The sequence below is a fragment of the Oryzias latipes genome, chromosome 6 (genome assembly GCF_053564925.1).
Source record: "Oryzias latipes strain Hd-rR chromosome 6, Olatipes_Hd-rR_3.1".
NCBI classification, from domain to species: domain Eukaryota; kingdom Metazoa; phylum Chordata; class Actinopteri; order Beloniformes; family Adrianichthyidae; genus Oryzias; species Oryzias latipes.
In genome coordinates this window covers 26,445,042-26,468,763 of record NC_136242.1, presented here as the reverse complement: position 1 = coordinate 26,468,763, position 23,722 = coordinate 26,445,042, and the positions used below count along the sequence as shown (strand labels likewise).

Sequence of the window (23,722 nt, the reverse complement as noted above, 5' to 3'; positions counted from 1 at the left end):
ATTATGCAAAACAACACAGACCTGAAAAAAAACGAACTCCAAAAACATCTGATTTTACACTTTTGGATCAGACACCATACACTTAATGAAGGAGCTTCTATTTCCAATTTTTATATATATATATATAAAATCATAAAATTAAACAAAAACCCTTAGGTGAAAATAAACAATTCCCAGAAAATGAAGCATTCGGTGAACACACAGTCCGTCCTTGAGTTTGTGTTTCTGCAGTGTTCTGGATTCCTGTGCGTTGACTCAAAAAAAGGACAAAAACGCGTCAGTTACATAATTCTTTCAGACTTCGTTCAGTTGTTTTCCTCACTCCCTCTGTGAACCAGAGGCGCGCCGCCGCTGGCTGCTGTCTCTCCCTTTGGCGCAGCGGCCGCGCGCACCATGGAATTGACGTCAGAAGGTGCGCGCGCGCGCGCGACGGTTTTTTTTCTAATTCCTCTCCCCTCCCCTCTCAGCCTGCGCGGAACAGGCACGCGGTCATTCGTCGGAGCCAAGTGGAGAAGCGGCTGCCCGGGAGGAAAGTATGTCCGCGCGGAGCTCGCTAATACAGAGCGTCTTCACGGTACCGTTCGAGCCTAAATTCAGCAAGCGGGGGCCAGCGGAATGACGGGGACAACAGTTACGGGAATTTTTCGTCCGAACACGGTAAGTTAGCTGCTCGGTGGTTCGTGTCGTCACAACTGCCTCTCTGCCCCGCAGCGGTTTGGCGGTCCTGCACAGGGGTCTGCTGCTTGTTTACGGGCTGCTGCCCGAGGATGACAGGATGGGCCAACTTGGGACTCCGGTTGAGGCCATGAGAAGAGCTGGCCTGAGGTCCAGCTCAGCTGGGATGATGCGATAAACTAAGCACAACAGTCCGGGACATGTTGTTGGTGGATGTTTAAGTCAACGAGGCCTGTGTCAGTGTGGACCCAGAAAATGTGGTTGTTGGTGTTGGAAAAGGCTGCAGTCATGTTCTGATTTATACGACTCTCTGAAAAAGTGATGACGATGTAAGTATTGACTAAACAAAAAATAAAAATCAACTTTAAAGATGCCTAGGCTGCCAGGAAATCCAGATTTACTGAAGAAAAGGCAATGCTCTCATGTTAATTGTTAAATCCTTAGTTAACATGAGCATTTAGTGTCACAAACGTTCTTTATACCTTAAAACATCATTTTGATACATGGCACGTTAAAGACTCTTAAGTGCAACAGTAAAAGTAAAGTAAAAGAAATGCCTTCAAATGAAAATCATTGAGTAATAAAATGATTTTTTGTTCAAGTTTCAATGAGAATCAAGGTTTCTATATACAAAACCAGAGAGATTCAAAACAAGAGTGCATACTGTAGCAAAACTTTTTTGCCAAAGAGCTTGGTTAGAATTAATCAAAAAGGCCCAAACAAGATTTAAAGCTATTATATTCAAGCCTGAGCTTCTCAGGTGCAGAGATGAAGCCTTAGGTCAACACTATCTTGAAAACAAGAGACTTGAAAACAAAGTTGTTTTTTTAAATCTTATTGTCTGTAGCTCCAGGACTTTTACATAAAGATACAAAAGCACCAACTCACTGTTATTATGTCCCCACGGCTAGTTTAAAAGCAGTTTATTGACACTAATTAAACATTTTGAAGACTCACTCTGACATGGATTGTGTTTGAGGCTTTTTGTGATGATGATGGACATATATTAATAATAAGATTTTTATTTTTTTCTAAATTAGAAGCAGACGAAAAATGCCGTTTGATAAAGAGCTTATTTGTGATGTAGAAACTACAATGGGCGGGGCCATAAGCTCCCTGCTGCGCTCCTTTCTGATGCATCGCTTTGTAGAGAGTAGATCAATGTACGTCTTCGATTTCTTTGTCCAAGCTGGCATCTGGCCCAAAAAATATTCGGCTTGATCGCCATTTTTGTTTCCCTGCTAATGTTAGGTTGGGGTTGTGAGAGGCTGTAAATTAGCTGGAATGTGTGTTAATGGATGGATGACAGGAGTTGGGGTGGGGTTGCTCAGCGCCAACAGCCCTGCCCACAACTCAGAGGTGGATTTCTAATAGACTACTGCCGCTCTGCAGAAACTATGTTCTAGAAAACGAGATGGCTTTTTGATTTTGGCTAAGAACAAAAATGTTAGGATTTCAATCCTGACAATAAGTCAAATGCAAAGGCTTTGACTTGCAACAACCTCATAACTGCAACATCATGACATAAAATAACAGCTGAATATGTTTGTGTGTGTGTGTGAGAAACATTATCAAAGGCGTGCCAAACAACAGCAGTTATTTCACAGAAATCAATAGGAAGAAGCTGCAGCTGCAAGTCTTTTAAACCGCAAAAAGGAAGTGGAAAGGCAAACTTTGAGCTCTGCAAAATGCCATCAAAGAAAGATCAAAGCATAATTTCAGGTTTTATAAGTAAGATGTTGATTGTATTAGACATCCAGCTCAGTTGACATTAACTGCACACTTAAATGATGGACGCCATTCTTAATGTCACACATTTGCTGCCTTTTTAAAATCCCGCTCCGACCATCGTTTGATAAATTGTAAAAGCTTTGTTGGCCCAAAGCAACCCTGCCCCAACTCCTGTTATCCATCTGTTAACACACTCTCCGCTACATTAAAGCCCCTCACAACCCCAACCTAAAAAGCACAGGTGCAAGAAAAATGGCGAGCAATATTGGAGCCGTACATATTTGAGCCAGATGCCATCTCAGACGAGGAAAACAATATGAAAATGCTTAGATTTGCAAAATTAAGCTTAATCTTCTTTAAAAAATTTCTCCACTATAAAAAAAAATAGCCACATAAATATGCTAAAAACACCCAAAACACAATTTTCAAACAAATCTTTAAGTACCGGAGAACTGGCTTAATTCTGTGAGTAATGAGTTACAGTTATGCTCTCTGGATGACATCAATGTTCAAGGTACTTCTTAGTTTGTGTAAAAATCCATCTCACTTGAGTGTTGTTTTACTTTGTTTTGCTCATTTATACGGTTTAATTATCCACTTTTATTTAGGGATAACTCTAGAGAGTACTGGTTTTTCTGGCTTTCAAATTTAAAATGATAAGGCAAACTGTGATTGAACTCAAAGAGAAAACTGTTTTACTTTCGCTTTCACGAAGCAACGACCTAAAAGTCTGAGTGCAGATGAACTTTCTGTAAATGGTCGAAGGGCAAAGCCAAGCGGTGCAAGGTTGCCTAAGTTTTTACAGAAGGAAAGCTCTGCGAATGAACTCATCTAGAGGACTAAGCTCAGAGGTGGTAATGGAGATGGCTGCTGAACTTTCTACGCTGGGGGAGGAAAAAATGATGAGATAATCGACTCTAATGCCATCTTTGGACCACCGAACAAAACTGATGATATGCAAGCACGTGTTCAAGTGTGCTTCCACACAAACATACATTAAGGTTTACTATTACAGTATCGATCCGGTGCGCTGCTTGTGCTTGATGGGGATATTTGAGATGCAGCTTTTAAAACAACAGAGACGAAACCCGGAATATTTCTGCCTCAGCTGCTTTCATTGTGCTGCACTGTGATCTGGTCTTCACTTCTTAATCTAAACATGTTCTGACTTCTGTGTTTAATGAAGTGGAATTCTGGACTACTTTTGGCTCACTGCCTTTAAAGAATTGTGGCATCAGCAGCAGCTGACCATGTCTAAAGCTTTCCCCCCCTTGGGTTTAAGCCAAAATTATCCTCTGACATTTTTTCTCTGTCTCTGGTTTGTCTCCTCTTTTCCCTGCCAGGTCTCTACTCGAGACTGAGGAACTTCTGTCATCTAAGTCACTTTGAGGAGGAAAAAAGAAACAACTCGGTACTTTTATTTTAAACATGGACTCCCTTGGAGATTCTAGCTCAGCCGGGGATGGCTTAGTGGAACGGAGGAGCAGTCCCGGTCGCGCTGATCTCAGTGGGCTCTACCGCGTGGGTCGGACGCTGGGCCGAGGCCACTTTGCCGTGGTCAAACTGGCACGTCAGGTCAACACCGGACAGCTGGTGGCTGTGAAGATCATTGACAAGACAAAACTTGATGTATTGGCGGCGAGCCACCTCCTACAGGAAGTCAGGTAAAGACCTGGAAACTTGGAATGTAGTCATTGACTGTACATGAGAACTGGACCGAGTGATGAGATGTCACCCAAAGGAAAGGATTTACTTCCAGCTCCAACCAAATGAAAGTTGCCATACAGATGTTGCCATGTTGGAAAAAGTCAGTAAGCAATGACTTGTCTGAGTAAACATTTCTATGCCAAGCACTCTTGCCAATCAGAAGCTTGTTGGAAGGCCACACCCCTACCCCTTAAAAGTGGACTACACAAAATTTGTCAAACGTTTGATGTGAGACCACTTACTTTTATCTGATTGGCCAGTTTGTAATGAGAGTAATTTGTACTGCAGAAAAGATGACATGAAAAATAAGGATGATCAATAACGTAAAAAAAAAAAGTAACTTGGAAAGAAGGGTTATGCTCGCACATTTATTTGTTTTTCTCAATAGATTTTGGCTACTTTGAGCCAGCAGGTACTTCCTGTTTGGAACACAGGGAGAAATGGTTACTCAGTCCAGTTCTCTTATACAGTCAATGAATCTAGTTCAAAATGACCAACTACTTTACATTATTTGAGACATTCTTTTTAATGTCATCGTCTTGCATTCAGGTGCATGAAGCTGGTACAGCATCCCAATGTGGTTCAGCTCCACGAGGTCATCGACACCCCCACCACACTCTACCTAGTCATGGAGCTGGCAGAAGGGGGTGACCTCTACGACTACATTCTCCGTCACGACGGGGGCGTGGCCGAGGGAACCGCCAAGCGTCACTTCGCCCAGATCGTCCAAGCCGTGGCGTACTGCCACCGGCTGCACGTGGTGCATCGGGACCTGAAGCCCGAGAATGTGGTGTTCTTCCCCCAGCAGGGAACCGTGAAGCTGACAGACTTTGGGTTTAGCAACTTATTCAAGCCTGGCATCATGTTGGCCACCAGCTGTGGGTCGCTGGCGTATTCTGCTCCGGAGATTCTGTTGGGAGAAGAGTACGACGCCCCAGCTGTTGGTAAGTCGAACAGAAAGTGACATGTATTTATGGGATTACATTTGTCATCTGGTCGCTTTATGCACGTTTACATTCATTTATTTATATTTTGGTCAATGGTTTTAGAAGAACTTTGCTGTGTTGCATTGAAGTTCCTGGATTGTTCCTCATCAACCAATCTACTCTGACTTTGTTTATGAGTTTGTTTGTTTTTTTCAAAATATTTGATTTTAAGAAGTTTTCTTCGTCCACAGTGAATATTTTGAAATCAAGTTATATTTTAATGTTTTATTTTTTTCAAACTAAAGTGACCATTCTCTATGAGCAGATCAGGGGGGAAATGGTATTTTTGATGGACTTTGGTTTATTAGAATGTCTAGAAAAACAAATGTGAACAAGATTAAATGGTTATAAAGTTAATTAAAACAAATTTGACAATCATAGTTTAATAGTAAAGCAAACAAATCAAATCATAGTGCTTTTAAAGTTATGGTTAGAAATTCAAAACATTGAAAAGATTATACTTTTTACTCTTCGTTTGGTCTGACTTCCCATTTTCTACAAGTTTTTGGGAATTATTTGTAAAAAATATTTTGCAAGCTTGCATCTGCATTGCAGCCCTGCTTCTGACTAAAACACTGAATGCATTTGGAGTGTAGCCTGAGGCTGGATACAGTAAAGTCCCGTTCCCTAATCAGGGTTGTAAATGTTTCGCTTTTAGTGTGTATAAATCAAATTATCCAGTTATAAATTCCCACAAAAAAGTGACAAGAGCGGGATTTTCACTTCTAAGGGAATTAAATGCTGCATATTTTTTCTTTTAATTGTAGTTTAAAGTATTTTTGTTTCTTAAATGTGATGAGTTTTTGTCTTACAAATCCACAATCACTTTTACATACATGTACATAAGAGTTTGTGACCATAAGGCTGGTTCCTGTTCACACGGCCACTCCCTTCTTCATGGCCCATTTGTTCAACCTTCCATGTTTAGGTGCTGCTATCTGATTGTGGCTGCATATGGATCATGCTTTGAGTGCATTTGTGCATCTGTTGAGGATTATTGTGCCTATCTGGGTCAGTCCCAACAGACCCGACAGTCATGAGCCAACTGGGCACGTTCTGCAGAGGAACCTAACACCCGAATGCTCGCAGCTCACATTGCAGAGAGAATGTGTTCAGGAGAGCCGGACAGATGCATGCATTCTGTTCTTCTGTAATATGATAGATGCGTTGATAATGGCTGGGGGGCCCACCGGGGGTTTGTGGTTTCAACTACCTAACTATACTGTGCTGCATCTTTTATGATGGCAGTGTGTGTGCCCTTTTCCCACACGTGTGTATTAATGCTGCATGGTTACTTCATTGGGATTTAACATGGATTTAAAACGGGTCAAAAGTTGGGATTTTGTTTTTGTTTTTTTTCCACTTTATTGCAAGCACTGATGAAGACATTTCATGCACAACTGTCAGTATGTTTCTCATGTTTCATTAGTTCCTAGTTTATGTTCCTGCTTCTAAAAATGTTCATATGAATCCTGTCAGCCTAAATTACTCAATAATGCCTTTCCATGTTCTGCAGATTAGCTGCCCTTCTCTAACGTGACTCGGAGTGTTGATATCCTTCTGTCATCATTAGGATAGAAGTCTGCGGCTCTGTCGGTCGTCCCCACACATATGCACATGTATGTATTTATGGATGAGTGTGTAATCCTGAGCTGCACACAGAAAGAGATGTCCCTCGGTGATCTCGGCTTAGAGATGACTCATAAACCTGAACACACGCACACACACACAGACGCACAAACACGGGCTGCTCTGTGTGTCTCTTTGATATTTCTGGCTCTCATAAACAGCCTGATGTTTAATTCACTGTTTCCTTCGCACTGTGTGCTCTGCTTTGTGTGTATGCTTGATGATCAGCATGTGATGTTGAAGAGACAGAAATGTCCACAAGGCCTCCAGCCTTTGAAGATAAACAGTGCCTGCAGTTATATAACATCTCGCAGCAACCAGTTTGGTTAGGGTTGTATTTCAAGAAAAAGTTCCACATTCTAGTATCATTTGTTTGCCTTTGTCATTAGTGTAGCCTGCAATTGTGTACACCAACCTGCTGTATTGTGGTAATGTGTGGTAATGTCTTGAAAGGAAAAGGTCACAAACTGAAGTTTCTGCTTGTGCGCCTAAAGACATCCGACAGTCCATCACACAGAGGTTGGCAATAATACTTTGAGAAAATGTCAAGACGCAAAGAAATAAAGAGCCAATTTGGTCGCGTGTGTCGTTCTGAAGGAGGAACTTCTGCTCTGAGAGATTATTGTAAGCGTGCCCGACTGCTTCACACTGCAGGTGTGAACCCACGGCCTCCGATACATTCGAGGTTTAAATAACTTTGCTGTGTTGTACCACTTACAAACAGAACAGTAGAACAATTCTGAAAATGTGAGAGAAATTACTAGATTTTTTATAATATTTCAGAGCCTTTATAAACACCGAAGCAACAGGAAAAAGTTTTTTTTTTCTGAATTGTATAATGTTAAAAATAATGATTCAAGGTCTGCTGAGTGTTCATGTAATCTTTACTTTTAGGGTGTTTCGTTGGGGATGATTTGCTGTTTTTATTTTTTTTCTTCTTTTACAAATGATGGAAATAGTCCCAACAAGTTAAAGTTTCCTGATTTTCTAATAACTTTATTGTCTCTGGTTCAAAATCTAAGATGTGTCTAGAGGTTAGGTTCCCCTCCATCTCCATCTTCACATGGAAGCAGCTTCACTACGGAGTGAGAAGCCAACAGAGTTTGACATTTTAGTTTCTCTTTATTGTATTTGTCTGTTTTTGGTTTGTTAAATTTGCTTCGTCATGGAAAGACGAAGCTGGCACAGCAAAAACTTGCTGTGTGGTAGAGTTGAAACAACTGCTCTTTTTGACCTTTTCTTCCTTGATACTTTGTTGAATTCTTCGTAGCTCTTATGTACTGGATGGATGTCTAAAATGCAACTTTGCTTTGATGAGATCAATACGTAGATTTTCCTATAAACTGAGTCAAAGAGTAAATGGCCTTTTTCATTAGTTTTCAGTTTTGTTTCTCAACATTCTATTACATATATTTGTACTAATTTAATGTTGCATCTGGGCAGTATACATGCAAGGTGAGAATCCTTATTTATTAGCCAGCCATTTATATTCAAAGAAACAGTTTGCAAAAAACAAAAAAGCAAATTGGACTCGCTTTCATAAACTAACTAGAGATATGTCTGTAGTAAAGCAAAGTAACAAAAGATGTTAATTTTGTGTAATATAGACAGAAGAGAAGTCTAAAAACTGGAAACAAGCATGAGGATGAGGAAATGAGAAGGACAATACTAAAAGTAATGTACAAAGGGGAAGAAAAACAATGATTGCATCATACACAAGCATAGAAATGGCCACAGTTACGGTTTTAGGATATGGTAGTTGACAAATGGCTGTAAAAACATATTGGTCATCAGTGAAATACAATCAATCCTGAAATTATTCAATGTCCAGGCAAATGTTGACCCCTTTCTTTAAGACGGGTCTCTTACAAAGTACCACGAATGCACAAGAAGTCTTCTCAGGAAAAATATATTCAGCTTTTAATTTAAGATTTGGCAAGGGTGTGGACAATTTTGGGCTTGACTGTAACTGGAACAGAAGTTTCTGGACAGTTGTGTTCTATTAGATAAATATCTTTTACTTAAGCCAAAGCAAACTTATAGAAACCTCTCAATTTAAGTCAGATTTAGTTGCTTCTCTACCATTGTACGTTTTTTTCCTTCTTGTTTTTGTGTCATTTTCATTCCATTTTAAATGGACATAGCCCCTCTTTCTGCTCATGTGTTGTAACCTCCCCATCAACGCAGGACTAATGGCAGCACATGCGGCTCCTCAGGGTTATGTCTAAGCTAGTGTGAAAATGGCCCTTATCTACTCTTTGTGCCACCACACACAATACACCACTCTGTTCTGCCCTCCATGCTGGAAGCTGCTGGTTGCTCATTACCCAGCTGGGAGCAGCACATGGAAAGCCCCCATGAACATCCTATTTTGGATCAAGGAAGAGCAGCACAACCGGAGAGACTTTCCAGACAGAATGACTTTCAGTGTTTGCATATCAACCTGAAGGCTTGTGGCGTGTTTATACCAGCACTTGCTTTTCCAAGACCAGCACACTGGAAAGCATTCAGTGAAGTCTAATAGTAAAGCAAACAAATCAAATCTTTTTGCAGTGAAATTTAAACACTACTGTGGGGTTGATCTAGAACTGCATCCGCTAGAATGCTTTGAATTCCGGGTCAAACGGGGAAAGTTCAGTCTCCGTATTTTAAAGTGTATTGATGGACTATAACAAAATTTAGCAAATTGCCTGTCACAAGGCTCCAAATGTCATTTACTTTATTTGGAGGCACATATTATGTACTGTGCTGTTCTGATGTAACTGGCTGTTTGTCTAATTTTATTTTTAGATTATGTAAGGCAATTGTGACTTAAATAAGCCATGAGTGAATTAATGAGACAGAGAGGATCCAGTGTGATCCAGCGTCGTTTTGGAGGAAAACCAAACAAAAGGCTGGAGGCCTTTTAAGTGGATTTGAGTCCGTTTGCAGTTAATAGTCAATAGAATATTTCAAACTGATGTTCTGTGTTTGTGCATTTCCTCAAAAAATGTTTTCCAAACGAACTCTGGTACAATTTACTTCAGTATGACAACACACTGGCTTTTTCTGAACTAGAGAGCAGACTTAAACCAAAAAGATGTGAACATTCAATTCATTCAGTTTTATTTGTATAGCCCAAATTCACAACAACAGTCGTCTCAATGGGCTGTCGTATAGGTAATTGAAAAAGTTAAACATAAAATCAAAAGGATCATGAATACATAGAATTCAATAAGAAAATATTAAATTGAACTAACAAACTGACTAAGCCAAACTGGACATCCCTGCCCTTTGACCCCCCTTCGCGGTAAGGAAAAACTCCTAAAAAATCCCGCAAAAAACGAAGAAACCTCAGGGGTGCCCACATGAAGGAGGGATCCTCCACCAGGACGGACAGGCGATTTAACAGAACTCATAGAGAAGAATTAAAGTATCTAACACTACAACTACATATTTAAAGTCCAGCAGACGAGCTTCGTCCAGCCAAAGTTGGGGGGATGGCGGGGGGCGCGGAGTCAAGCCGTAGGCAGGATCCACAGCCAGGTGTAGGAGCAAGAGCAGAGACGAGGTACACGGTCAGGAACAGGAGCACGGATAAGCCAACTGGAATCTGGAAGCACTACCACTCCCCAGGAGGGGAGAGGGAAATACGGAGAGTACATGAATCGCACTGCACAAAACAGAGGGAACTAAATGATGAATAATGATCAAAAATAGAGAAGAGAAGGAGGGGAGAAGTAGATGAGAAAAGAGGACAGAACACCAGTGCACCATAGTTACCCCAGCCTCAACTTCTAGCAGCCTTTTAAAACAAATATTTATTGTTATTAAGTTTAATGAAAAAATATTAACATTAAGTTAAATAATCTCTGAATACTAACTAGTCTGACAATAAGCCTGTCCAAAGAGTTTTCAGTCTAACTTTGAATGTAGAAACTGAGTCGGCCTCTCTTACATGAGCTGGGAGCTTATTCCATAAAACAGGGGCTTGGTGGCTAAACGCTCTACCTCCAACCGTACTTTTACTAATTCTAGGAACCACAAGCAGTCCTGCATTTTGTGAACAAAGTGCTCTGTTTGGTTGGTAAAGCACTATGAGGTCCTTAATGTAGGACGGGGCCATTCCATGTAAGGCCTTATAGATTAACAAGAGGATCTTGAACTTGATTCTGGAATCAACTGGGAGCCAATGGAGCGAAACCAACACAGGAGTAATGTGATCGCTTCTGTTAGTTCCTGCTGACAATCTAGCTGCTGCGTTCTGAACAAGCTGGAGAATTTTTAAGGAACTCTTAGGACACGCTGCTAACAAAGAGTTACATTAATCCAGCCTCGACGTAGCAAATGCATGGATGAGTTTTTCAGAATCACTCTTAGAAAGTATATTTCTGATCTTAGCAATATTCCGCAGGTGAAAAAAGGCAGTTCTACACACCTGAGATATGTGAGCCTTAAATGATAAATCCTGGTCAAATAAACCCCCAAGGTTTCAAACTGTGGAATTGGGGGCTATACTTATGCCATCCAGGGAGACTATCCGATCAGACAGAGCATCTCTGAGGTTTTTAGGACCAAGTATAATGACCTCAGTTTTTTCTGGGTTCAAGAGGAGGTAATTAATTGTCATCCAGGTCTTGATGTCTCTGATGCAGGCATTCAGTTTTCTATATTGTCATTATGGTCAGGTTTCATGGATAAATACAACTGTGTATCGTCAGCATAACAATGAAAATTAAATCGTAGGGGTAGCATATAAAGCATAAACAGGAGGGGTCCTAAAACTGAGCCCTGTGGGACTCCGTAGCTAACTCGAGTGCAATGAGAGGACTGTCCATTTACATTAACAAACTGGTACCTGTCGGATAAATAGGATTCAAACCACTGGAGGGCAGATCCTCTGATCCCTATGTCATGCTCTAACCTTTGGAGTAAACTACTGTGGTCGATAGATATAAAGTATTCCCTTTTCTGAGGCCAGTAATAAGTCATTAGAGACTCTAACTAGTGCAGTTTCGGTGCTGTCGTGAGGTCTAAACCCCGACTGAAAGTCTTCAAAGTGGCTGTTGTCCTGTAGGTGGCAGTAAAACTGCTTAACTACAACTCTTTCTAGGATTTTAGAAATAAAGGGGAGGTTTGATATCGATCCATAGTTGTCCAAGTTGCTAGGATCCAAACTGGGCTTTTTCAGAAGAGGTTTGACAACTGCATATCTAAAAGACTGTGGCACATAACATGTTTCCAGAGAGGTATTTATTATCGTTAATATGGAATCATCAATTAGGGGAAAGATTTCTTTAAAACGTCTGGTGGGAATTGGGTCTAACATACAAGTTGAGTATTTGGAGGACGTAATAATTGATGTGTGACGTGATTTACGAACAGGAAAAAAAAAAATCTAAAATAGCAATTTGAAGAAGCATGCTTGAAAAGTTGGAAAGTCTTGTGGGTAAATAGGATGTGTGGAGATTTTTGTTGTTGTTCATATCACCTATGTGTCAATTTTCCTACTGTCTTTCTGTCTGGTTGCTGCTTGCTTCTGGCAAAACTTTCTCCAACTGAGAAGCTGTTAAAGCTGCGGGATTTCCAGATGCTATGCTTCGCTCCAGCCCGCGGTTCCCTCCTGATAAAAATCACATATATGAAAAACCAAACCAAAATTAAGTTGTAAATCTTATCAGCTTTCCCTGACCATTCTATCCAAGGCTGGACAGGAAAGATATTATAAATCCATCTCACTGTTCATAATTTGCAACCTCACCTAAATTTTCCTCCAAATGACTTAACTTCTTGTGGCCACAATCGCCATATATATATATATAAGTATTATATGTAGTATATATAAGTATTTAAAAGAAATGCAATTTTAAGTAAGTATTTCCCCCCTGTCTTCACAAAATCTTGTCAACAGCAGTTTCAATTTCTTTGAAGCCAATAAAAAAACCTCCACAGAGCTGGTGGTGATTCAGTCTTCTACTGTATCAAACATCTTCTAATAACCAAACAGCAACTAATTATTCTCAAAAAGGCTATTTCGCAATGTGGAAATGAGATGCAACGATTTTTATTTCAGAAAAAAAGTTCTTACTGACCAAATTGGTTTCCTTTTTCTCTGCTTTCTGCATTCCGGTGATGGTCTAGAGAGGCTATCAAAGTGGGGAAGAATGATTATGAATCCGTTTACAGTTTGAACAGCTCCTCAAAGTCTCTAAAATCATCAAACTACACAGAAAATACTTTTTTTGGAACTTTGTCTTTGGGAAAATTGGCCTAAAATGGTAAAAATGGAAATTGTCATATAAAAGAAAATCTCCAGTAATGAACTAAGTCTTTTTTCCAGCCTCATCAGAACAAACAGATCTGGTATCAGAATGATTAGATTCAAGATTAATCAGTCTGTTTTTATAATGAACTCACTTCAAATGATTGAGTGTAATAATCAGCGACTGATGACCTGATTGTGCATGGAAAATGAGAGGCCAGCCAGCCATGGCCGGGTGACGGTGCTGGCTTTCCAAATGTGGGCAAAAGGCTGCATATTTTGTCTGAACTCGGAGGACGTCTTGTAACAAAGCCAGCTCTGTTCATCCATGATGCACTTGTTCTTGAAATGTGCACTGCAAAGGAAGTGGCCTCTGACAGAAGCCATGCAACCACCGCCGCTCACTCTGTTTGCATCACTGCTTGACTCTAAGCCAAAGCATTTACACCGAGGCCTCATTTGACATTTGAATCCACCCATCTATAACCAGTGTATAGGTTCTGTTGGTGTCTGTGCGCTCGCATATCTTGGGTTAATCTCCGTCCTTAGCGGGACGCTAATGTGTGGTGAGAATGTGTGACATTCCCCAGTGTGAGGGAAACGTCTCCTCCCTGTTGCATAATCTAGAGCTGATGACATGACACGCAGTGTGCGCTTGGTGAGAACTGAGGGTTCTTGTTTGGACCCTCATCACTCCTATGTAGGACAATAGCTGTATGTTTTGTCACTCAGATTTTGAACAAGTGCAAGTCTCTGGTAGAAGAGGAGCTGACAGAAAGCCAGTGAAACACTGCCTCCAATCGTATTTCTAAGAAGAAAACATTATATTAGTACTATTAAAATACTTTTGTGTAACCTAAACTATTAATTCTAATGAGTTTCATGATGCCTTCATGTCCAAAAGACAAAACGCTTTTTGCTTTTCCTTCAAAACTTTTCTTTTTATAGCTTGTCACTCACACTGCTTTCAGCTACACTTCATAGATACGAGTTTAGGGAGAGTATTTTCTGTAAATAACTGTTTCACATCATTTCCCTCAAGTCTTTAAGTGATGACCCCCAGGTGTATTTGAAATAATATAAAGATAACATTGAATTCGTGCGTAGAGACTTTGAAAACCCAGATTCACAGCGAATTATCCAAATGCAGGATCCTTTATTCAGTTACCTTAAATGTTGTAACACACTTCCAGGAAAGGTTGAGGTTTTCTGAAACATCAAGAGTGTTATGCACAGTCAGTGGTTTCTTTAAACCGCTGGCTCCTTTTTGGTAAGCACCTTCGACAGTCACATCTGTTTTGGCAGATGCTTTAGCCCGTCAGGTTTCTATCTGGGACAGAAGAGACTGGATCTTAAGAAAATAAAAAGACCTTGTTTCAAGAAAAAAAAAAGTCTTATTTTCTGTCTTGCAGAAAAAAAAATCTTATCAGAAAGGTTTTTTAATGGTACAATAATCTTAGTTTGAGAAAACATGTTTTAGCGACTAGAATCTTTTTCTTAAAACAAGACATTTTGGTAGGACCAATTTTCGTGCCCCAATGGCAGGGTAATTATTTTTTTGATTATTTAAAAGAAATGAGACTGTGCAAATTTTTCTAAGGGACTTGTTTTTGCGGTGCAAAACCAACCTGCCCTGTGTGATGCTGGTGGAAAATGAGAAAAACAGTTTGACGGACTCAGATGGAAATCCTGCTGACTGTGCACTTCTTGATCAGTTTATCAGCAGCTTAGGTTACATGCTAAAGTAAGAAGCAACCAGGTTTCTTGCACACAGTAAAGTGGATTCTAGTTCAAAATAATAGTCTGCAGGCAACCAGCCAATTAAATTGAGGGGTTTTTGGTGTGATATCCCACTCGGCTGTAATTTTGGCTCAATCCATGTAGAAACTATTTCCTCTAGAAGGGAAAAAAAAAACTTGTGGAAAAACAAGACTGTAAGGCTGACCATCTGTAGTAACCAGTAGTGCGAAGGTGAATAAAAACATCCCAGAATGACCCTCAGCGACCTACATTTCTAAACGGAATAACTGAGAGGGACCCGGCTGCTGTCATCATTAACTGGAAGAGGAAATGACGCGACTTACCGTAACCCTAAAGTCTTGAGAATCATAGAAAAAAAACTTAAATTGAAGCTTAAAATGTGGAAAACTGTAACTGTTGGGACCACCAGTTAAAATAGAGTTTTTTGTAAGCAATATCTGGTTCTAGATGTTGACGTCTGCAGCAAGGTCCTCTTGGCATAACTAACAGCATTTCCCAGGGTCGCCCAGACCAACCTAGATCTCAAACCTGATCAAAAACTGTCCCACTCTTCAAAGGAGGGATTATGTTGTTTTGTGATGAATATGTTGTTACTTCTCGAAAAGAGGTGATGGCTTAAGGCACTGTGTCCCATTCTAGTGTTGGTAATTCTAGGAATAACTGGGAATCCTTCATACTGAGACCAGTTGGTCTGTATGGGAAAACATGGGCTCTTCGAGAGAAGGTGGACAATGTCTGCTACATATTTATAACCATTTTATATTCCTGTTTCAAAAGGCAGCAAATGAGGAGAAACAATCACTGGTGAAAAATGGTCTCCAATTGTTATTTCTCATTTGAATTGTTGCTGCAGTGTTTTGGATCCGCTGGAGGCTTTTTAGAGAAACTCTGGAACAACCTAAGAATAATGATTACATTTGAAAAACATGGTGAAGCTTAAATGGTAACTTTTTTTTTCACATGTCATCAGGGTTATTGTAGTTAATAGAGCAGAAAGGTGTTGTCTTTCATCAGTAGCAACGGGGCTTCATGGATGTAGATCTACAGTGTTTGCCGTTCCTGTTTCCAGTGTTTGGGGAATAACTCCGACAGCTGGAAGATCTCTCAAAATAGCTCAGTGCTGCGTGAAGCCCAGTGGCTGAAGGCCGTTTTCATTGTATTCTCACATGTCCTCAGTTCCCATGAACCTCCTCTCACAGCAGGGGAGGAGGACCATGGGGGAAGGAAAGGGAGGGAACGGGAAGTGTCAGCATGTGCCTTGTTGTGTCAGAGGTCAACAGTGCCAAGCCCATTCAAACTGCTGGTTGATGTTCACATAAATCCATCCTGGGAGAGGATCCCCCCTTCATGTGAACACCCCTGAGGTTTCTTCTTTTTATTTTTTTCTTCCAAAATCCGTTATTTTTTAGGAGTTTTTCCTTACTGAGAAGGGTCTAAGGGCAAGAATGCCCACTTTGTCCTAGTCTGTTTAGTTTAGTTTAGCCACTACCTTCATGTTCTTTATGATTTCATATTTATTATACCATTACCAGTATGTAGCCCATTGAGACGACTATTGTTGTAATATTGGGCTATATGAATAAATAAAAATAAAATATTAATAAATCAAGTTGTTAGAGCTGGAAATAAGCGCAACTAGTGAACGACCCTGGGAGTATTTCTGGCAGGCAACTCGAACAGCGCGTTTACCTGGTTACTCCTCCCTGCGGGCGGTTCAGTCTAATCTACTCGCTTGTTAAGCGTCTTACTTAAGTTCCAGGTGTGCGGTCCAATCCTCTTCTTTCATTTCCGCAAGCTCTGTGTTCATCACCTCACCCCCCTCCCCGGCTTCCACCTGTGAGCTACGTTAGGGGTAGTTTAATACCCAAAGTTTTCTATGGAGACCTTTGTTTTATGGCTCTGAACGGAGCCTTATGGCACGCTAAAAGAAATACGGAATAAATATTCTGCCAAACTAAAAGAAATATGGATTAAACCTTATTTACTGCATGAGTTGTCTGACTGAAATTTCCTTATTTAAACCTTTCTTCCGACGGGATCTTGAGATTTATTTTCCCCGTTAACCTGAAAACAGGATCTTTACTTTGAACTATTTACATCAAATCTGACAGGAGGGCTGAGGACTGAGTTTTTTGTGTGTTCTTTTGTGTGTGTTCCAGATATCTGGTCGCTGGGGGTCATCCTGTACATGCTGGTGTGTGGAGTCCCTCCCTTCCAGGAAACCAACGACAGTGAGACTCTGGTCATGATCCTGGACTGTCGCTACTCCGTCCCAGAACACATTTCTGCCAACTGCAGAGAGTGAGTACCAAACCACAATTGTTCAAGAAGGCAGGTTTTCAAATGGATCTCTCCGTAAAATGAATCAAAAGTGTAGATGTTAATCTCCTTTTAAGAAAATGCTATTGTTATGTAGAGCAAAATCTGTTTCTTAGTTTTTGATGTCAGAAATAATAATTTCTCACCTAAAACCCATATGGGGTTTGTTTAATTTACTACCTAAAACTCATTAAATAAGCAAAAATAGGGTTTTGTGATGAATATTTTTAAATTGATTTTGTTGGACCTTTGAAGTTTTGGTAGTTTTACTACTAAAAGAGAGAAATCTTCATTGATTTGAAGGGGTTTATCACTGTTTGAAAATGCAAGTCTTCATTTAAATCAATGCAAATCCACAAGCATCTTTTTTTTCTTTTCTTTTTTAAAGGTTGAAAAATAAAACTCAAAATTTGCTTATTAGCTGTGACCAGCAGGCGAGTGTCTGACAGAGTGTTTGTTTAACTTTGAAGAAGGCGTCGGGTTTGAAGGGGTTACATCAGTGTACAAAACCAGACTCTCAGGACCTCGTCCATCTTCTCAGTTAACCGTTACTCTTCACACCTCAAGTCCAAACTCCTCCGCTCACACGGTAAACTTACGCAAAGAACAGCACGGACTCTTCACTTTAAATGAGCTTTCATTAGCCTTCTGTTGACTCAGGCGCCAGGACTGAATGGAGAAAGAATCACAGTTTGACGTCAAATAAAATGGGAAAGCAGATTAATGCTCTGAGGCTACGTTCACACTGCAGGGCTTAATGCTCAATTCCGATTTTTTTGAAAAAATTGGATTTTTTTGCAAGGCTCGTCACATTTCCAATTAAATGTGAACTTTTGTGATCTCCTGTGTGACCGTGAAATGACCCAGAAGTGACCCGCATGCGCAGAAGAGTACTCAACGGTGAACTCGTTGTTTGCGGAAGTAGCTAACGTTAACAATGGATGTCAACAACAGTGTTGTCAACAGCGGAGCTCTTTTTGCGTTATTACATTCATTTTCACGAAGGAGCCAGCACAATAACAATCTTCTCATTTTAAGAAGGCATTGGAGCCGGGATCGTCTGTACCCACAGTGGGTACAGACGAAGGCTTCCCCTAGAATAAATGCTATTGACTCTTTATTAACCCGCTCTGGAGAATCTGGTGTGAAAGTGAACCCTGAAGGACGATCCGCCTTCGGCCTGGAGAAGGTCTCCCCCGCGCTTCTGACCACGGTCGGAAAGGAAAAAGAAGTCACCACGGGGAAGGTTCAGTACCACGCTCGGCCATTTCGCTGGAAATGTTTTCAAAAACCGCCCGGTTGCGATAAGAGCCCTCGAGTTTGGCCTGAATAGAGCTGTCACCCCAAATATATATGAAATCGGTGACCTTGCTTCCCTTCCACTGACTGGTCTCAGCAGCATCGTCCGCCATGGTTGATGTTTATGTTCTCGTTCCCGCCTACTTCAACACAGAATTATGACCTTTGTAGCGTATCGATGACGTACGGGTCGGATTCATGTGGCCTGGCCTTTCAGACAGAGGTCGCATTTCAAAATATTTGGATACGTATCGGATTTAGGACCACATACCCAAGTGGCCTGGGTCGCATTTGAAAAGATCGGATCTGTGTCATTAGACTGTCATGAAAAGATCAGATACAGGTCGCATAGGGGAAAAAAATCAGAATTGGGTTTCAGCCTGCAGTATTTAAAATAAAAAAAAATAAAAACATGAATACATTTTTTTAGTTGTCAGTTCAGGTAAAAATTATGTTTAAAAAACTTTACATATTCTGGATTAATAGAAATTTATCAAAACTGATGCAAGAAGCATTTTCAGGACCAATCACCGCGGATCTGCTCTGCGGTGATTGGTCCCCTTGAAGTTCCTTTTTACATGACTGTGATGCAGGGAAATAGTAACACAGGGGTAGAGCGGTCCACCTCTTATTATAAGGTCACACAATCGATTCCTACTCTGTCCACCTATATGTTCTTGGCTACGGTAGCTGTGCTGCCATTAGTGCATGAGTGTGTATGGGAATAGGACTGTGAGCGCTTTAGGCTTTGAAGAGGATAAAAAGCTGCGTACACATACCCCATTTCTACCATCAATAAACATCTTCACACCTTTGTTTTCTTTTCAAGTCAGCTGAGCTTTAAAGAAGTAACTGCCCTCAGTCAAAGGGCGCGTTATCCTGGAACATCTCACCCGCACTCCTCATGACTTTGCTTTGATTCACATGACCATGCACGCACGCTTGGGAAGAGACAAAAACATGCTCCTGGACATTCAGGTCTATGAATGGCCTAAATCTGATCCAAACTGGGTCATTTTTGGTGTCAAAAATCTCTGTGCTGTGTTGAATCACCATTTACCAACCAATAAACCCTTTTCCTGTCAGTCTGATCTCCAGGATGCTGCAGAGGGATCCCTCTCGCCGAGCTTCACTTGAAGAGATCGAGGGTCATCAGTGGCTGGAGGGTCTAGATAACAATCTCCTCAGTCCAGAGCCCCCGCCACACTGGCTTTCCGGGGCCCTCTCACCTGGCTCCCCCTGCCCCGGAGCTCCTGAGTGTGGGGACCTCCTCGCTGCCAAGCCCTCGACTCGGCAGGCTTTCCCGGGACCGTGGCAGCCCAGCCTCAGCTTCAGCCTCCGACCTCCACCAGCCGAGGAGCCTCCTGTTAGCAAGACACTCCCAGCCCTTCAGTTGATCTGTGAGGAGGAGGAGGAGGAAGAGGAGGAGGAGGAAGAGGAGGAAAAAGAGAGTCTGGTGAAAGGAGAAGCTGAGGAGACGGTGGAACTAGCAGGCAATGAACAAGTTAAGGAGGAGGAGAAGCTACGGTTGGAAAACACAAATGAAGACAGCGGATGTGTGATTTCCGATCAACCTGTCAGTCAGGGGGAGGAGTCGCTCAGTCAGACTCCCGAAGCCCCGCCTTCGTCCCTGCGCAGCTTTGCCGTGTCGTGCTGTCAAAGTCAGCCATACATCTCTGCTGAAGAGGAGGGGCAGGATGAAGAGCCCAACAACAACACCAACAAATCTTTTCACGCTCTCCCACACTCCGCATCCTGCCACTCCTGCCTCCCTGCGTCCTCGGCCAGTCCGGATGGAACGCACGGCAAATCGGGCGGATGTATGCAAGATGACCTCCTAAAGGAGAGATCCCAGTCGCAGAGTGTGCTGGACACGCGGGATGAGTCCGCCTTGAGGGCGGACCACGGCAAACGGCACAGCGTCAAGCTGCGTGAAAGACTCTTCCAGTTCCCTCTGTGCGAGAAAGCCCTGGCCTTCAACATACCCACACACAACAAGCCCAAGATCCTGCCGCTAGCGCAGTACAACTGCTGCCATGTGCTTTGAGCGGCGAGCGCTGCCTGCTGTGCTGCACGCTCTATGGAGGCCGGGGAGCTGCCAGGCCAAACGCAGGGATGAGCAAGTGCCTCTGGGCGAGGGGGGGGACCACTTCAGCTTCATTCGCACAAACACTCAGTGCTCATGAAGAAACTCTGCTGTGGTGGAAGATGGCGTGCTGCACAGCGGTCACACTCACCTGAAGGTCAACCATTTGCTGCTGTGTACAGGAGCGACCCGAACAGACGCGGTTTCCCATCCGGAGCCTGGAAGCTCAGTAACAAGAGGACGACGACTGCAAGAAGTGGTTTTGGAATAAGCTAATTCTGTTTGTTTTTGAAGGTGCCTGTTAGAAAATATGTTCCGATATATTTATTCAGTGAAACACAGAACTTAATATAAATAAACGGAAATGTCCTTTTTGTATTTGGGTGTAGAATCATTGATATTAGACCCTGAACGAAGAACAGAAACAGAAACAGCTTTAGGATTACTTTAATGCAACTAAATTGAAGTTTTTGCATCTGCAACTGACAGAATCTGTCTTTCATTTAGTTTGTGACCACAGCAGAGATTCTTCCTCTAAGCTTTTTTAAACAATGTTTGCGTTTGGTTTTTCTCCATTTGGTCCATCCTCAAATCATCATCATCACCACCTGAGCTTGGATGATGATCTGCGGTTTGAGAGCTTGCATCCTTACAAAATAAGTCTTGGTTTGTAAAGGCTGTCTAAAGCTACGTTCACACTGCCTCAAGCCACCAATTCTGATGAAGTCTTTTTCGGGCTTCTGTGTTTAAAACTGTCATTCGGGCGTCGCTACACAAGTTGTTACGACCGTTCTCGGGCTCCACGAACAAAACGCGCAGCCATTGAACTTGTGTTAAAAGTGAAACCAAACTTTATAACCAATCAGGGACTCAGATTTGGTAGAGATTATCAATGACGACTCCTTAATTCACAGAAATGCCAATTGTTTGAAAATTGATCATGGAAGAGAAATTAATAATTGCCAGAATTCTATGTCACCAAGTCGGTCATTAATCGGAATAAAGCTGTGAAAGAAAAAGCCTGGAGCAAGATTTGTGCAGCTTCGACATTTTGCAGCTTCGTCTCTTCCAACTGTAGCTGCTAGGAAGCGGTAGAAAAGAAGAAGCCCCTCCCTGCTCCTGCAGTGTGAACTCCATGGGCTAAGCATGCGTTTCATCATGAGCACTCACGAATGCACGTTGAGCGCATCATATGCACGGTGTCAACGTAACTTTCCACACCTTTTCCACCAAACTTTTCATCCTAATTTTTTATTGAGACTTCTTTTTTGTGGTCATTTTAGTGTTGATCTAAACGTCAGTCCTGTGTGTTGCAAATGCAAACACTTTAATAGGTGTGAAGATCTTATTTAAGACTGTTTTATGTGCAGCTGCAGGGTAGCACTTGTTCTTCTTTTGCACAACTTGCTCGTCACTGGTTTGAAAGCTTTTAATAGAAGCTAGCTCTTAAAAATAAATGTTTTTATGATGTAAGCTCTGATATTGCTGTACATTTCACAGCCATGAATCAAGTATGCTCTGACGGCTCTTAATTTAATGGTTGATGGGGTCAATAACTGGGATGCGGGCCTCCCACAGTCTGTTTTCAGTACAAACATTTCATATCTGACCATAGCTGTTTCTATTTTGAGGTGTGAGGATCTCGAGTCTTGTTCTTTTATAACACTGTTAAGATATTGATTCTCAGACCAGATGTGCAATGTTGCATGTAGTTTGTGGCAGTATACATGCACGTGTTCTGATGGAACAGTTGTTGCTCTTGTGTGATGAACAGCACAGTATTAACTGTAGCCAGCAGTCTCCCTCATGAAGTATCCTTGTTTTTTCTCCAAACATTAGCTCTGTTTTCCTTTTGTAAAGTAACAGAAGGACCAGTCTGCACAGTGGGTGGCAACCTGCTTAAATCGGGACAGGCTGTGGCGTCAAATCTGGTTATGACGCGTGGATCATCCGCCTGGAGCTTATATTATGAGCAAAAGAGAAATAAAAGAATGAGTTCCTGTGTGGTTGTAGCTCGTCCCCCCTCACTGTCTGCTGACCCGCATTTAAACTAGGACCACGCCTTTCGAGGAACCTATTTTTCTGTAATTATTTATTAAAATGGATAAACTCAACCAACCGTGTGTCTGCAGAGTGTTTACTTTTCTCAAAAAGGTTAAGAACATTCATTCCTAATCTGCTAATCAAAAGCAGATGTGATGCAAAACGTGCTGCTGATTCCTTCAACAGAAAGTCTATTAATAAACGGAGCTACTCTTTTTACAACCTCGCTTTTGTTTAAAGTCCTACTCCAATCCCTTTTTGATCTATTTTCAAGACCATTGATCTACCTTTTAGTTATGATGTTGCTGTTTTTAGCCAAATTCCAAAAACCTGTCGTTTTCTAGGATATAGTTTCTGCAGAACAGCAGGAGTTCATCAGCAATTCATCTCCGAGTTGTGGGCAGGACTATTGGGGAAGCGTGTTTCTACGTCCCAAAGAAGATCTTATTCCAACAGCATTTTTTTGTCTGCTCCCGATTCACAATAATTTGAACAATGAAGTAATCTGAAATTCAATTTTAAGCTTAATTTTCTTAATATAAGTCCTCTATTAGAAAAAAAATCAATGTAAAAAACACAATTTCAATCTGAGTGGGTCTTTAACGATTTCAAACATTCCTGAAGAAAACTTTAAAAAAAAAAAAACTTTTTTTATGTAAGGATATATTCCACTGAGAATAGCAAAAGCGAGTTTTGCATTTACATTGCGTCAAAATCAGAACAAAAAAAGGAGCAAAGTGGATCTAACATGTCAGATATAAACTCAAGATAGGATCCTGTACATGGGTCTGATGTCGTAATCACATGGCTTGTCACTTCTTGATATGATCAGCATATTTTCATTTAATTTTGATATGACAAAATGATGGGTTTTCATTTACGCGTAACCCTTGTGCTATCCTAGGCACGTTAATGTTGGGAGTTGGGTCATCTAGACCCACTAGACGGTGCTCTGAACCTTTTTTCTTCAATGATTTGTGATCTTCACTGGTGTCCATGGATTACATGAAATCTTTCCACCTTTGTCATGGTAGGGAGAACACGTCAAAGGAGGGTCATATAAGATGGCACTAGGGTTAAACTGAACTAATTCCCAATAATTTCATGACAAAAAGACTAAATATCGTTGCAGTAAGAAAAATTAAGTATGTTTAAAAAGTACTATACGTTAACCCTTGTGCTATCCTATGACCCCACCCTTAGATTGACGTGTTCTCCCTACCATGACAAAGGTGGATAAGGGTG

At 41.4% G+C, this 23,722-nt stretch overlaps 1 protein-coding gene across 1 annotated transcript; it reads left to right on the top strand.

Annotated features, from left to right (window-relative positions):
- Positions 1–279: 279 nt before the first annotated feature.
- On the top strand, positions 280–22,548 carry snrkb (SNF related kinase b). Its single transcript, XM_004070107.5, has 5 exons — positions 280–657; positions 3,750–4,070; positions 4,663–5,057; positions 16,890–17,031; positions 19,435–22,548. The coding sequence occupies exons 2-5, from the start codon at positions 3,835–3,837 to the stop codon at positions 20,393–20,395; spliced, it is 1,734 nt and encodes a 577-aa protein (XP_004070155.1). The 5' UTR covers positions 280–657; positions 3,750–3,834; the 3' UTR covers positions 20,396–22,548.
- The last annotated feature ends 1,174 nt before the right edge of the window (positions 22,549–23,722 follow it).

Bases quoted from the DNA above. Each gene is read 5' to 3' on its own strand.
- snrkb (XM_004070107.5), top strand. From the start codon at position 3,835: ATGGACTCCCTTGGAGATTCTAGCTCAGCCGGGGATGGCTTAGTGGAA. The intron at 5,058-16,889 runs GTAAGTCGAACA...TGTGTGTTCCAG, and splicing joins GTACGACGCCCCAGCTGTTG to ATATCTGGTCGCTGGGGGTC. The intron at 17,032-19,434 runs GTGAGTACCAAA...TTTTCCTGTCAG, and splicing joins ATTTCTGCCAACTGCAGAGA to TCTGATCTCCAGGATGCTGC.